The sequence below is a fragment of the Dasypus novemcinctus genome, chromosome 27, assembly GCF_030445035.2.
Source record: "Dasypus novemcinctus isolate mDasNov1 chromosome 27, mDasNov1.1.hap2, whole genome shotgun sequence".
NCBI lineage: Eukaryota > Metazoa > Chordata > Mammalia > Cingulata > Dasypodidae > Dasypus > Dasypus novemcinctus.
In genome coordinates, this window is record NC_080699.1 from 34,161,776 (window position 1) to 34,174,405 (window position 12,630).

The 12,630-nt window shown below is 37.6% G+C and overlaps 1 protein-coding gene across 12 annotated transcripts in view; it reads left to right on the plus strand.

The window, feature by feature from the left end:
• CCDC15 (coiled-coil domain containing 15) overlaps positions 1-12,630 on the plus strand; it is a 78,157-nt gene that overhangs the window by 12,382 nt on the left and 53,145 nt on the right. For 9 of the 12 annotated variants that reach the window (XR_009183771.2, XM_058289181.1, XM_058289180.2 and 6 more), the window contains one exon: positions 12,241-12,291. Coding sequence is in view for 11 of the 12 variants with exons in the window: in XM_058289181.1 (XP_058145164.1) it covers positions 12,241-12,291 (51 nt within the window). In the remaining variant the exon portion in view is untranslated. Of the gene's footprint in view, positions 1-4,647; positions 4,990-5,101; positions 5,158-9,630; positions 11,899-12,240; positions 12,292-12,630 lie in introns of those variants that run through there. The other 3 variants (XM_058289188.1, XM_058289189.1, XM_058289190.2) reach the window with 3 other exon arrangements.

Consider the following 12,630-nt stretch of genomic DNA (forward strand, 5'->3'; position numbering starts at 1 on the left):
CTATCTTTATGCAAATGCCATGCTGTTTTGACCACTGTAGCTTTGTAATATGTTTCAAGGTCAGGCAGTGAAATTTCTCCAGTGTCATTCTTCTTTTTTAGAATGTTTTTGGCTATTTGGGTGCACTTTCCCTTACAAATATATTTGGTAATTGCCTTTTCTATTTCTGTAAAGGAGGCTTTGGAATTTTGATTGGTATTACATTGAATCTATAAATCAGTTTGGGTAGGATTGACATCATGATATTTAGTCTTCCAATGCATGAATACAGAATGTCTTGCCATTTCTTTTGGTCTTCAATGACCTCTTTTAGCATTGTTTTGTAGATTTCTGCACATAGGTCCTGTGCTTCTTTGGTTTAAATTGATTCTTAGGTAGTTGAGTCTTTTTGTTGCTATTGTAAATGGAATTTTTTTCCTGATTTCCTTCTCAGACTGTTCAATACTAGTGTACAGAAACGTTCATTTTTGCATGTTGATCTTGTATCCTTCCACTTGCTGAACTCATTTATTAGTTCATGTAGCTTTGTCAAACATTTCAGAATTTTCTGAATATAAGATAATGCCATCTGCGAATAGTCAGAGTTTTACTTTCTCTTTTCCTATTTGGATGCCTTTTTAAATTTTTCTTGTCTAAATTTCTCTAGCTAGAACTTGTACAATGTTGAATAACAGTGGTGACAATGGGCATCCTTGTTTTCGTGCTGATCTTAGAAGAAAAGCTTTGATCTTTTCCCCATTGTGTACAAATTTGACTGTGGATTTTTCATATATGCCCTTTATCATATTGAGGAATTTTCCTTCTATTCCTATCTTTTGGAGTGTTTTTATCAAGAAAGGATGCTGGATTTTGTTGAATGCCTTTTCTGCACTGATTGTGATGATTATGTGGTTTTCTTCTTTCAGTTTGTTAATATGATAGATTATGCTGATTGATTTTCTTATGTTGAATCACCCTTTCATACCAGGAATAAATACTACTTGATCGTGGTGTATAATTCTTCTGATAGGCAGTTGGATTCTATTTGCAAGTATTTTGTTGACAATTTTTGCAACTATGTTCATTAGAGAGAATGGTGTGTAATTTTCTTTTTTTGTAGTGTCTTTATCTGGCTATGGTATTAGGGTGATGTTGGCTTCATAAAATATACTGGGGTAATTTTCATTCCTCTTCAATTTTTTGCAAGACTTTAAATAGGATTGGTGTTAATTCTTCTTGAAATGCCTAGTAGATTTCACCTTTGACACCATCTGATCCTCGACTTTTCTTTGTTGGGAGATTTTTGATGACTCATTCAATCTCTTTAAATGTGATTGGTTTGTTGAGTTCCTTGTATTTCTTGTAGTGTCTGTGTAGGTTGTTTGTGCATTTCTAGGAATTCGTCCATTGCATATAAGTTTTCTAGTTGGCATAGAGTTTCTTATAATATCCTCTTCTGATCCTTTCTGTTTCTGTGAGGTCAGTCATAACTGCCCCCTTTCATTTCTGATTTTTATTTATCTGGGTCTTTTCTCTTTTTTTTCTTTGTTAGTCTGGATAAGGGTTTGTCAATTATATCAGTCTTCTCAAAGAAGCAGCTTTTGGTTTTGTTGATTTTCTCTATTTGTTTTGTTATTCTCAATTTCATTTATTTCTACTGTAATCTTTATGATTTCTGTCCTTTTGTTTGCTTCGGTTGTAGTTTGCTCATCTTTTTCTAGTTTCTCCAGTTTTTCAGTTAGATCTTTGATTTTAGCTCTTCTTTTTTAGTATAGATGTTTAGGGCTATAAATTTCCTTCTCAACACTGCTTTTGCTGTATCCCATAAGTTCTGATGTGCTGTGTTCTCATTTTCATTCATCTCAACATATTTACTAATTTCTCTTACAATTTATTATTTAACTCACAGATCATTTACAAGAGTGTTGTTCACCTTCCACACATTTGGGTATTTTCCCTTTCCCATCTTTAATTTATTTCCAGTTTCATTCCCTTATGGTCTGAGAAGGTGTTTATATAATTTCAGTCTTTTTATATTTATTGAGACCTGCTCTGTGACCTAACATGTGGTCTATCCTCGAGAAAGATCCACGAGCATTTGAGAAGAAGGTATAACTTGCTCACTTGGAATACAACATTTTGAATATGTCTGTTAGGTCTGGTTCATTTATCATATTATTCAAGTTCTCTGTTTCCTTGTTGATCTTCTGTCTAGTTATTCTATCTAATAATGTGAGTGTTGAGTGTCCAACGATTATTGTAGAGATGTCTAGTTCTCCCTTCAGTTTTGCCAGAGTTTGCCTTGTATATTTTGGGGCACCCTGGTTAGGTATATAGATGTTTATGACTGTTATGTCTTCCTCATGGATTGTCCCTTTTATTAATATATAATGACTGATGGCATTCTGTATCTCTTAAAACTTTTTTTTGCATTTAAAGTGTTTTGTCTGATATTAGTTTAGTTACTCTCCTTCCCCCTTTTTTGGTTACTGTTTACTTGGACTGTTTTGTTCCAACCTTTGATGACTTTTACCTGGTTTGCATCCCTGGGTCTAAGGTGAGTCTCTTGCAGGCAGCACGTGGATTTTTTTAATCCATTCTGTCAGCCTATATCTTTTGATTGGGAAGTTAATCCATTCACATTCAGTGTTATTACTGTAAATGCATTATTTCCTTCCACCATTTTATTCTTTGGTTTTTATATGTCTTATATCATGTCTTTTTATTCTTTTGATTATCCTTTCTGCTGTTCTTGCCTTCTTACTGTTCCCTCCAAGTCTCTCTGTCCTGTTTTTTTCCTTTCTGGCTGTAAGAAGCTCCTTTTAATATTTCCTAGAAAGATGGATTCTTTTTTATGAACTCTTTTAGTTTCTGTTCGTTTGTAATATTAATATTTAAACTCAACTTCTATTTTAGGACAGTTTTGCTGGATAAAGTATTCTTGGTTTGCAATTTTTCTCTTTCAGTATCCTAATTGTATCATACAACTGTCTTCTCTCCTCCATGGTTCTGATGAGAAATCCACACTAAGTCTTACTGGGCATCCCTTCTATTTGATGGTTTGTTTCTCCATTGCTGCTCTCAAAATTTTCTCTTTATCATTGACATTTGACATTCTGAGTGGTAAGTGTCTTGGAGTAGGTCTATTTGGGTTTATTTTGATTGGGGTATGCTGTCCTTCTTGGACATTAAGTTCATTTCTTTCATGAGTGTTGGAAAATTTTCAACCATTATTCCCTCAAATACTCTTTCTGCTCCCTTTCCCTTCTCTTCTCCCTCTGGAACACCTATGACATGTATGTTGTTGCGTTTTGTGTTGTCATTCAACTTTCTGAGCCCCTGCTCAAATTTTCTGTTCTTTTCTCTCTCTGTTCTTTTGTCATTTCAATTTCAGCTGTTCTTTCTTCAGTATCAATTATTCTTTCCTCTATCATTTTGAATCATTTTAAATCTTCTGTCGTATGCCTTTAATGTGTTTTTTATCTCACCTATTGTGTCTTTTCTATTCAGGTTTTCAAGTTCTTCTCTGACCAGTGTCTTCTTGATAGCCTTTATCTCTTTAGCCATATTGTCTTTGAAATCATTAATTTGATTTTGGAAATTTGTGGGCATCTCAATTAGTTGTCTCAAATCCTGCATCTCTTCTGGGGCTTTGATATATTCCTTTCCTTGGGCCATATCTGTTTTCTTAGTATGGCTCATAATTTCTTGCTGATGTCTAGGCATCTGATTAGGATGGTGAGATTACTCAGATGCCTGATTTCTCTTTCTTTCATAGGGATTTATTGGTGGGACACTCTGTTTCTTGTTCTTTGATTCTTGGTTCAACCTATTCTGGGTCTTTAGGATTGTTCCTGTTAGTTGCTCAAAACTGGGCCCTGGACCCAGTAATGGGTTGCAGACCCATTTCCTAGGGTCTTGGGGAGGGAGGTTGTAAAGGCTGGAAAAAGCCTGTCTTACTTAATTTTAATTTACTCAAGTGCACTTCCTTGATCTGTCAGTAGATGGTGTTCCTTGGCAGCCCTCTCTGTTCAGTGCCTGTTTGGAGTGTATTTGCTGTAACAGGGACTGGATCAATGTGATAGAGGTTCCTGCCTAGAGGCCAGAGCTTAGTATTTCAAACTTTCTCAGAGGCAGTTCTCCAGCCTTTGCCACCAACCCCCTCTCTTTTCCTGGGTAGTAAATACTTCCACTTCTCTCTGTATCCTCAACAACCAGTCCTGATCAGTAGGGTGGGTGTTTGAGAGGGTCGGATCTGTTTAGTCCTGTGTAGGCCACCAAGGCAAACAGTGGTGCAGCCCCGCCTGGCCTGGAAGGGCTGCTGGGACACAGCTGATCAAATTTGTGGGTCAGAAACTGAATCAGCTGAAAGCTGTGTCCTTCTCTCCTGTTTCCTCGGGAGGTAGATCCCTGTTGTCCCCTTTGTCTGTAGCTGCTGGCCTGAGTCCAGAGAATTCACTGCTTTCTCCTCATAGGGTAGGAGTAGGGTGCCAGCAGCTGCAGCTGCAGTCTACTCATAGATGGTCTCTTTTTTTTTTTTTTGAGGTACTGGGGTCAGGGATTGTACCTAGAACCTCATATGTGGGAAGCCAGTGCTTAATCACTGAGCCATATCAGCTTTCCTGAGTTGATTTTTTTCATTTGTTTGTTTGTTTTTTTTTCTTTTAGGAGGCACCGGGAACTAAACCCAGGACCTCCCATGTGGGAGGCAGGCACTGAGCTGCTTGAGCCACACCTACTCCCTACTCATGGTCTGAATGTCGAGGTTCCTTTCTTGTTCCTCTCTCTTCTGGGCAGTGTCCAGCATTCCCGTGGTGTTCTACACCCTAGAATTTTTCCCCCAGGTTATGCCTGCTTGTCCTCTAGCTATTTTTCTGTAAAAGGAGAGAGTCCTGTATCTTTTTAATCCACCATCTTCCCAGAAGTCTCCCCAGAATTTTTTAAATCCCATGGAAATATTTGGGGAAGAATTCATGAAGGAGGTGGAATTAAGCTGTATATCTTGAACTGGTAAGCTTTATTTTTTATTTTTATTTTATAAAGATTTATTTTATTTATTTCTCTCTACCCCCTCATTGTTTGCACTTACTATGTCTGTTCATTTTGTGCTTGTCTTCTTTAGGAGGCACTGGGAACTGAACCTGGGACCTCCCATGTGGGAGGGAGGCACCCAATCGCGTGAGCCACCTCTGTTCCCTGCTTTGTTGTATCTCTCATTATGTCTTCCTCCTTGTGTCTCCTGTCACATCATCTTGTTGTGTTGGCTCACCACACCAGCCCATTGTGTCAGCTTGCTGTCTTGCTCATCTTTAGGTGGCACTGGGAACCAAACCCGGGACCTCCAATGTGGTAGGTAGGAGCTCAATTGCTTGAGTCACATCCACTTCCTAAGCTGCTAAGCTTTAGATATGCAGGAGGGGAGACAGAATATTTGAAATAGGTAGAACAGTTTAAGGTCTAGAATCTGCATTGAGATTGATAACATTTGGGAATAAATGATGGGGCCTTTCTAAATGATAGTTTATAGAGAATAGCAGAAAATGAGGTTAGGAGGAAATCAGGTTATGAAAAAAATTACAAAAATTTAAAATGTTTTGTATCCTTTTCTTGAAAGAAGTTGAACCACTGAAAAACATTTGGTGCCTTAACTATTTTTGACCTATAAACTTTTGCCCTTACTACCCTATAACAATACTTGCTTTTTAATTTTACTTTAATGTTACAGTTTTTGTCCACTAGATGTCACTGAGAACTAGATAATGAGAGGGTGTTAAGCCTTAATTCCTTTAATTTATCTAGAACTGGTTGAATGAATAGTAAACGTAGTGTTAGTGGGCTTTTCAATTTTCTTGTGTTTTGGAGCTATAGAAACATATAATTGCGGAAGGGTTTTATCTTTCTACTTTTTTTTTTTTTTCTTCAAGATTTATTTCATTTATTTCTCTCTCCTTCACCCCCTGCCCCCCATTGTCTGTTCTCTTGTGTCCATTAGCTGTGTATTCTTCTGTGTTTGCATGGATTCTCGAAGGTCACCAGGAATCTGTCTTTTTTTTGTTGCATCATCTTGCTGCATCAGCTCTCCGTGTGTACGGCGCCACTCCTGGGCGGGCTGCACTTTTTTTGCACGGGGCGGCTCAATGCTGGGCACACTCCTTGCACATGGGGCTTCCCTACGTGGGGCACACCCCTGCATGGCATGGCACTCCTTGGATGCGGCAGCACTGACCATGGGCCAGCTTACCACATGGGTCAGGAGGCCCTGGGTTCAAACCCTGAACCTCCCATGTGGTAGGCGGTGCTCTATCAGTTAAGCCACATCTGCTTCCCAGAAGGGTTTTAAAAGATCGTCTGGTGTATTGAATATTTTAAGGATGAGATGATTTGATATCTGGGATATACTTCAAAATAATAGAGTATGGTAAAATAGGGAACTGTAGATAAAACAAGACTGGCCAAAAGTTGATGATGTTAAACTGGGCCATATGTAAATATGGGGGGGGTGGAATTTCAAACTTTTTATGTTTGAAATTTTCTGTATGTTGAATTTATTAAAATTTTTAATTAAAAGTTTAAAAAGGAGATTATTTGGTCCAACCTTTCTCTTTCTAAGAGATTATTTTTGTAATATCTATATATTAGTCATCCAGTTCTATGCTAAAACACTTCCACTGATTTGGGGACCTCACTACTTTTTCAGAGTGTTCATTTCACTTTTAGGAAGCTTGAAATAAAATTTAAGAACTTTAAAAAAATTTATTGAGTCAAAATCTTCCTTCCTGTTACTTTTACCCAATCATCCTAGTTTCTCCATCTTAAGTAATAGAGAATAAAATACCATAATTTTCTCTTAGAACACTTGGAGTATTTGATTATAGCTATTATATCCTTTGTAAGTTTTCTCTTTTTGGGTTTCTATATTCCTAATGCTTTCAGTAATTTTTCATATGACATGATTTCCAGATTATTATCTTGGTTGATTTCTTCTAAATGCTGTTCTTCCCAAATATGACCCTTAAACTGAGCATAATACTGTGTTCCAAATATGATTTGGCTGGTCTCTTATTTTGTATCCCCACTCCATCCTCCACTTATAATAATTGGTATTACCTACTTAGTTCTAAATATTGGGCACCTAAAGTTAGGAACTAGAATCATAGAACTGGAAGAAATTTCAAGTGTTCAGATAAAATAGAGGGAAACGGACTTGGCCCAGTGGTTAGGGCGTCTGTCTACCACATGGGAGGTCCGCGGTTCAAGCCCCGGGCCTCCTTGACCCGTGTGGAGCTGGCCCATGTGCAGTGCTGACACGCGCAAGGAGTGCCGCGCCACGCAAGGGTGTCCCCCGCGTGGGGGAGCCCCACGCGCAAGGAGTGCGCCCGTGAGGAGAGCTGCCCAGCGTGAAAAGAAAGTGCAGCCTGCCCAGGAATGGTGCCGCACACATTTCCCGTGCTGCTGACAACAACAGAAGCGGACAAAGAAACAAGACGCAGCAAATAGACACCGAGAACAGACAATCGGGGGAGGGGGCAATTAAGTAAATAAATAAATCTTTAAAAAAATAAAATAAAATAAAATAGAAACAGCCCCCTGCTATTTTTTAGGACTGATATTTATCTCTAGGGATTGAGTTTCTGTCCTCTCCCTTGATAATTTCACTTTGGTGGGGAATTGAATAACAAGGGATCATTGTTTCCTTGTTTCATTCTTGCCCATATAAGAACCTTTTATTTATCTATAGAAGATTGTTTGCCATTCTTCATAGCATGGTTTATCTCAGCTTTTTATTTGTTCTCACTGAATCCTTTATTATCTTTTTATTTTTATATTCTCTTTACCATGAATATTTTCCAGCGTTTTTTTTTCTTTAAAAGATTTATTTTACTTATCCCCCCCCGCCCCCCCCGTTGTCTGCTCTCCCGTGTCCATTTGCTGTGTATTCTTCTGTGTCTGCTTACATTCTTGTCATGCGGCACCCGGAAACCACGTCTTTCTTTTGCTGTGTCATCTTGCTGTATCAGCTCTCCATGTGTGTGGTGCCACTCCTGGGTGGGCTAGCTCTCCTTTTGGGGTGCACTCCTTGCGTGTGGGGCGCCCCTACGTGGGGGACACCCCTGTGTGGCACGGCACTCCTTGCCTGCAGCAGCACTGTGCATGGACCCTGACACGGATCAGGAGGCCCTGGGTATAGAACCCTGGACCCTCCATATGGTAGGTGGACCCCCTATCAGTTGAGCCACAACCGCTTCCCTTTCCAGCTTTTTAAAACCTGGAAAATAACAATAATTTTGGTAGTCAAGTAAAATTTTCAGTAATGTGAAATAATCTGCTAAATTCTCTGTAATTTACCACTGAAGATCCAGTGAAAAATCAGTGTTACAGTTTTAAGCTCTTTTGGTTGCAAAAATTTATGCTAACCCAAGCAAAGGGGAAGTTTATTTCAAGAATACACATGGTGGAAGCAGATGTGGCTCAAGTGATTGCACTCCCATCTACCATATAGGGGGTCCCAGGTTCGATTCCCGGGGCCTTCTGGTGAAGGCTAGCTGGTCCACGTACTATGATTGGTTGTTTGGTATATCTGGGATATAGTCTAGAAGTTAATGGGAGAGTAGTTTTGTTGGCAGTAGTTTTTTTTACTGGGTAGAAGAAAGTCTAGGATTGAGTTTTGTAGGATTTTCCTGAGGTCTACAGTTTTACATAAAATTTTATATGTAATATATTTGAATCCAAAATGCATCTACATGTCTTTGTCTTTTCATGGAGATGTAACTGTTTGAGAGAAATCATCAGGGAGTTTTTTGGTTTTTGTGCTTTTTTTTACTTTTTTACACTTTCAGTTTTATTAAATTATGTATGCACATAGTTTAAACAAGTATAATAAATAGTTGTGCACAATATTTGCAATTAAAACAGAGTAGCACTCTGTTTATTCCCTCATGTCTTTCTTCTTAAAAGCAACTATTTAAATTTTTAGTTGTCTTTTGATATTACTATTCATATTTCTATGCAATATGCTTGTAATGTTCCTTCTTGATTAAAAAAAAAAATTAACCATTTCTGTTGATGTCCCACTATTGAAGATGTGGATTATACCCCTCTCCTACCTCCTGCTGCCACCATACATGTACCCTGCCTCCCTTTCCCCCTTTCTTTATAGTTAATGTATAATTCTGCTTAAATAGATATTCAGCATTTACATTGTTATGACTAGGCAAATACTAATTACAGCTGAGCCAGGTAGAAACTATGATTACTTTTCCTTTTTCATATAGCTTTTTGTTTAATCTGAAGTTAAAATTATATTGATCTTTTATTTGCTAGGTTTTCAATGTAATTATGAATAATTCTTCTTCATCAGGGAGTCTTTAAACCTGGTCAGAGATTCAGTGTCAGTTTTTGTTAATAACAGTTAAAAGCTGCAAAAAAATAAATAGTGGGTCTCAGGTTCCTTGAATAGAAAGACTTCTGGCCAAGTTTTATGTTTTGACTATTTACACACACAAACATATGCACATAGACACACACACACATACATGTAAATGTACACATACTAAACATAAATATATATACATATTCAAATGCATATATATAATATACACATGCCCTTTTTCATCCATACTCACACATATGTATGTAGTGATCACAGATGTCTTGTATTAAGAGAAATGTACTTATTTACTTCTTTTAGTTTCCTAGGTTCTAGAGCAAATACCACACAATGTGTTAGCTTAACCACAGGAATTTACTGGCTCATGGTTTCAGAGGCTGGAGGACTTGCTTCATCCTGGGGTCAGTAGCATTCTGACTGGCCCACAATCCTTGGCTTTCCCATCACATGGTTCATGTCCTCTCCATTCTCTTCTGGGTTCCATTGATTTCTGGCTTCCTGCTCCTCCCTGTGCCTTCTTTATTCTGTGTCCAGTTTCCTGTTCTTATAAAGACTTCAGCCATATTGGATTAAAGCCTACCCCCATTCAGTTTGGGCACACCTTAACTAATAATAACATCTTCAAAGGTCTTATTTACAAATCAGTACACACCCATAGGACCAGGGTTAGGACTTGAACAGGCCTTTTGTAAGGAATGTGATTTAATCCCCAGCAATATTCATTTTACATAATCCAATTAGTAATATCCCCCTATTTTCTGTGTTTTCATTTAATACCTATTAACATTAACTTTGGTCCTTTTATTAGTTTCCTGTGGGTACTATAACAAATTACTTCAAATTTAATAACTTAAAGTAATAGAAATTTATTCTCGCTTAGTTCTGGAGACCAGAAGTCCAAAATTAATTTCACTGAGCCAATATCAATGCTGTACTCCCTCCAGAGGCTCTAAGGGAGAATCTGTTCCTTGCCTCTTCCAGCTTCTGTGGCTGCCAGCATCCCTTTGCTTGTGGCTGCAACACTCCAATGTTTGCTTCTGCTTTTACGGTGCCTTTTCTTCTTCTGTGTGTCCAGTCTTCCTCCACCTCTCTTTTCTAAGGACTTGTGATGACATTTAGGCCCTACCTGAATAATCCAGGATTATCTCCTCATCTCAAGATCCTTAACTTAATCACATATATAAAGACACTTTTTCCGATTTGGTGGCCATTATTCAGCCTACCACAGTCCTTATGGCAGGTCATTGAAAGGACCTTTGGGTTGAGGTTTGGTACAGGGTTATGGCAATGACAGAGAAACAGAAAGAATAGAATATATATTTTAACTGATGGACAAGTTGAAATAGCCTGTTTAAGGGGCTGTGATCTGTGACTGTAACAAAGGTTTGGGTCTGATGGGAAATGAAGATTATATATCCCTATTTTAAAGCTGTTACAATGGGGGTTTTGAGTCCTTGGTCACATGGTACAGGTAAATAATGCCTACTATACTTGGCAGTGAATAAAAGCAGGCCTATTTGTGGCTCTGTATTTTATATCTATATATGATACATATGTATGTATATGTATGTATATGTGTATATAAATATATAACCTTAACTGTACACATATGTCTTTGTGCATTGTAAATAACTCAGTCTTAACCCCTTTAGCCACTCTGCAGCTAGCCAAATCTAGAAGTCCTCCTTTTGGTAGAACAAAGAGTAACATGTTTCAAGCCGATTTCTCTGGCTGCAGGTATAGACTTTCTTTCTAGAAGCAAGATCAGGGCACAGATGGTATGTTGAAAGGATACTGGACTGGACTGGTAACAAGAGAGTGTTTTTATGCCTAGTTCACTATCATTAGTAGAAATCGTAAAGTGTTTGTTTTTTACACCTAGAAATCAGAGTCATGATTTAAAGGGAGAATTGATATAATGAAATTTTCAATGGATGGGTTAGAACTGGTCCTGGCTTTGTCATAATTTCACTGAGAAGTATAGGAATATGCTTTTCCTCCACTTGTTGCAACACTTAGCCTAAAAAAATGATACATGATTCATTTCTTTCTTTTCCCTAAGGGGAAATCTGTGCAGATTGGTGAGTTATAAAATAGGCTGTGCTTTTATGAAGAAAGAAATTAAAATGGGTGCATATTGAAATTGCTAGGTAGAGACAAGAAATGAACACAGAAGTCAGCATACTTAATATTGATACTCATTTACCAGCTGTTACTTAGAGTAATTGAAACAGAGTGTTTCTATTTAGATGTTTGAGTTTGTGTTCTAAGTTAACTTAGGAAGGTTTCCTGGAGGAAGGAAGATTTCTTTCTTTTCTTTTCATTTTTCTTAAACAAACAAATACTCTCCCTAGGCAGGGAGATTTGAGCAAAGACTTTAAATGGCTGTCGTCTTCAAATGTTGGCGTTGAAGGGGAATTTGTGTGAATAAGGAAAAAAGTGTTTTTAAGGGAACTAGAAATAAAGTTTCCTGGCAGGGAGTACACAAAGACAGTTGAAGAGATAACTCCCTATAAAAAGATGGATAGAAGGTAAGGAATGTTTCTGCTCAATGATTTCCAAGTGTATTACTTTAAACTTTTATGTTCTGATATTTTTGTTCATACTTAATATAAAACATACAATATCAAATAAAAGGATGATTTAGATAACAGCACTTAAATCAAGTTATGAAATGCAGCCTCTTAGAATAATAAAAGTAATGTAAAAACACTGTTAGCAGATCAAAGTCTCCTTTGCATGTAATCCTCTTGTTTTAGTCTGGCGTTTTTTAATAATAGGGACCTGTTTCCTGTTGGAATACTTAGTGCATTTGGTATTAAGACTTTAGCCTGTTTTTATTTGTTTTTTTTTTTTCCCTCTTTCCCTGGCAGCTTAGTCAAACCATGAAACAGGCACGTCATCAGCTGGCATCCTTTAAAACTGTGAGTAGAAAAAGGGCATCAGTGATTCTAAGTGGTAGAAGAGAAGCTTTGCCACTGAAGAGGTTAATTAATTTCTAATAAAGAGCTTTAAAAAGTACAGATAAAGATTTATTTACATAAAAGCCTAATATAACTGCAAATGAATATTACAGGTGATATTTGCTTGCTACCCTCACATATTTTCCTCTGTTTACTTAATTTTGTCATTACTTTCAAGTTTTGATCATAGCATCTAGTAACATGGACCATTAGTGGATTTTGTGTTTTTTTCAGAGATTTTTATTTTTTATTTATTATTTATTTCTCTCCTCTCCCCCCCTCCCCCCCCATTTGTCTGCT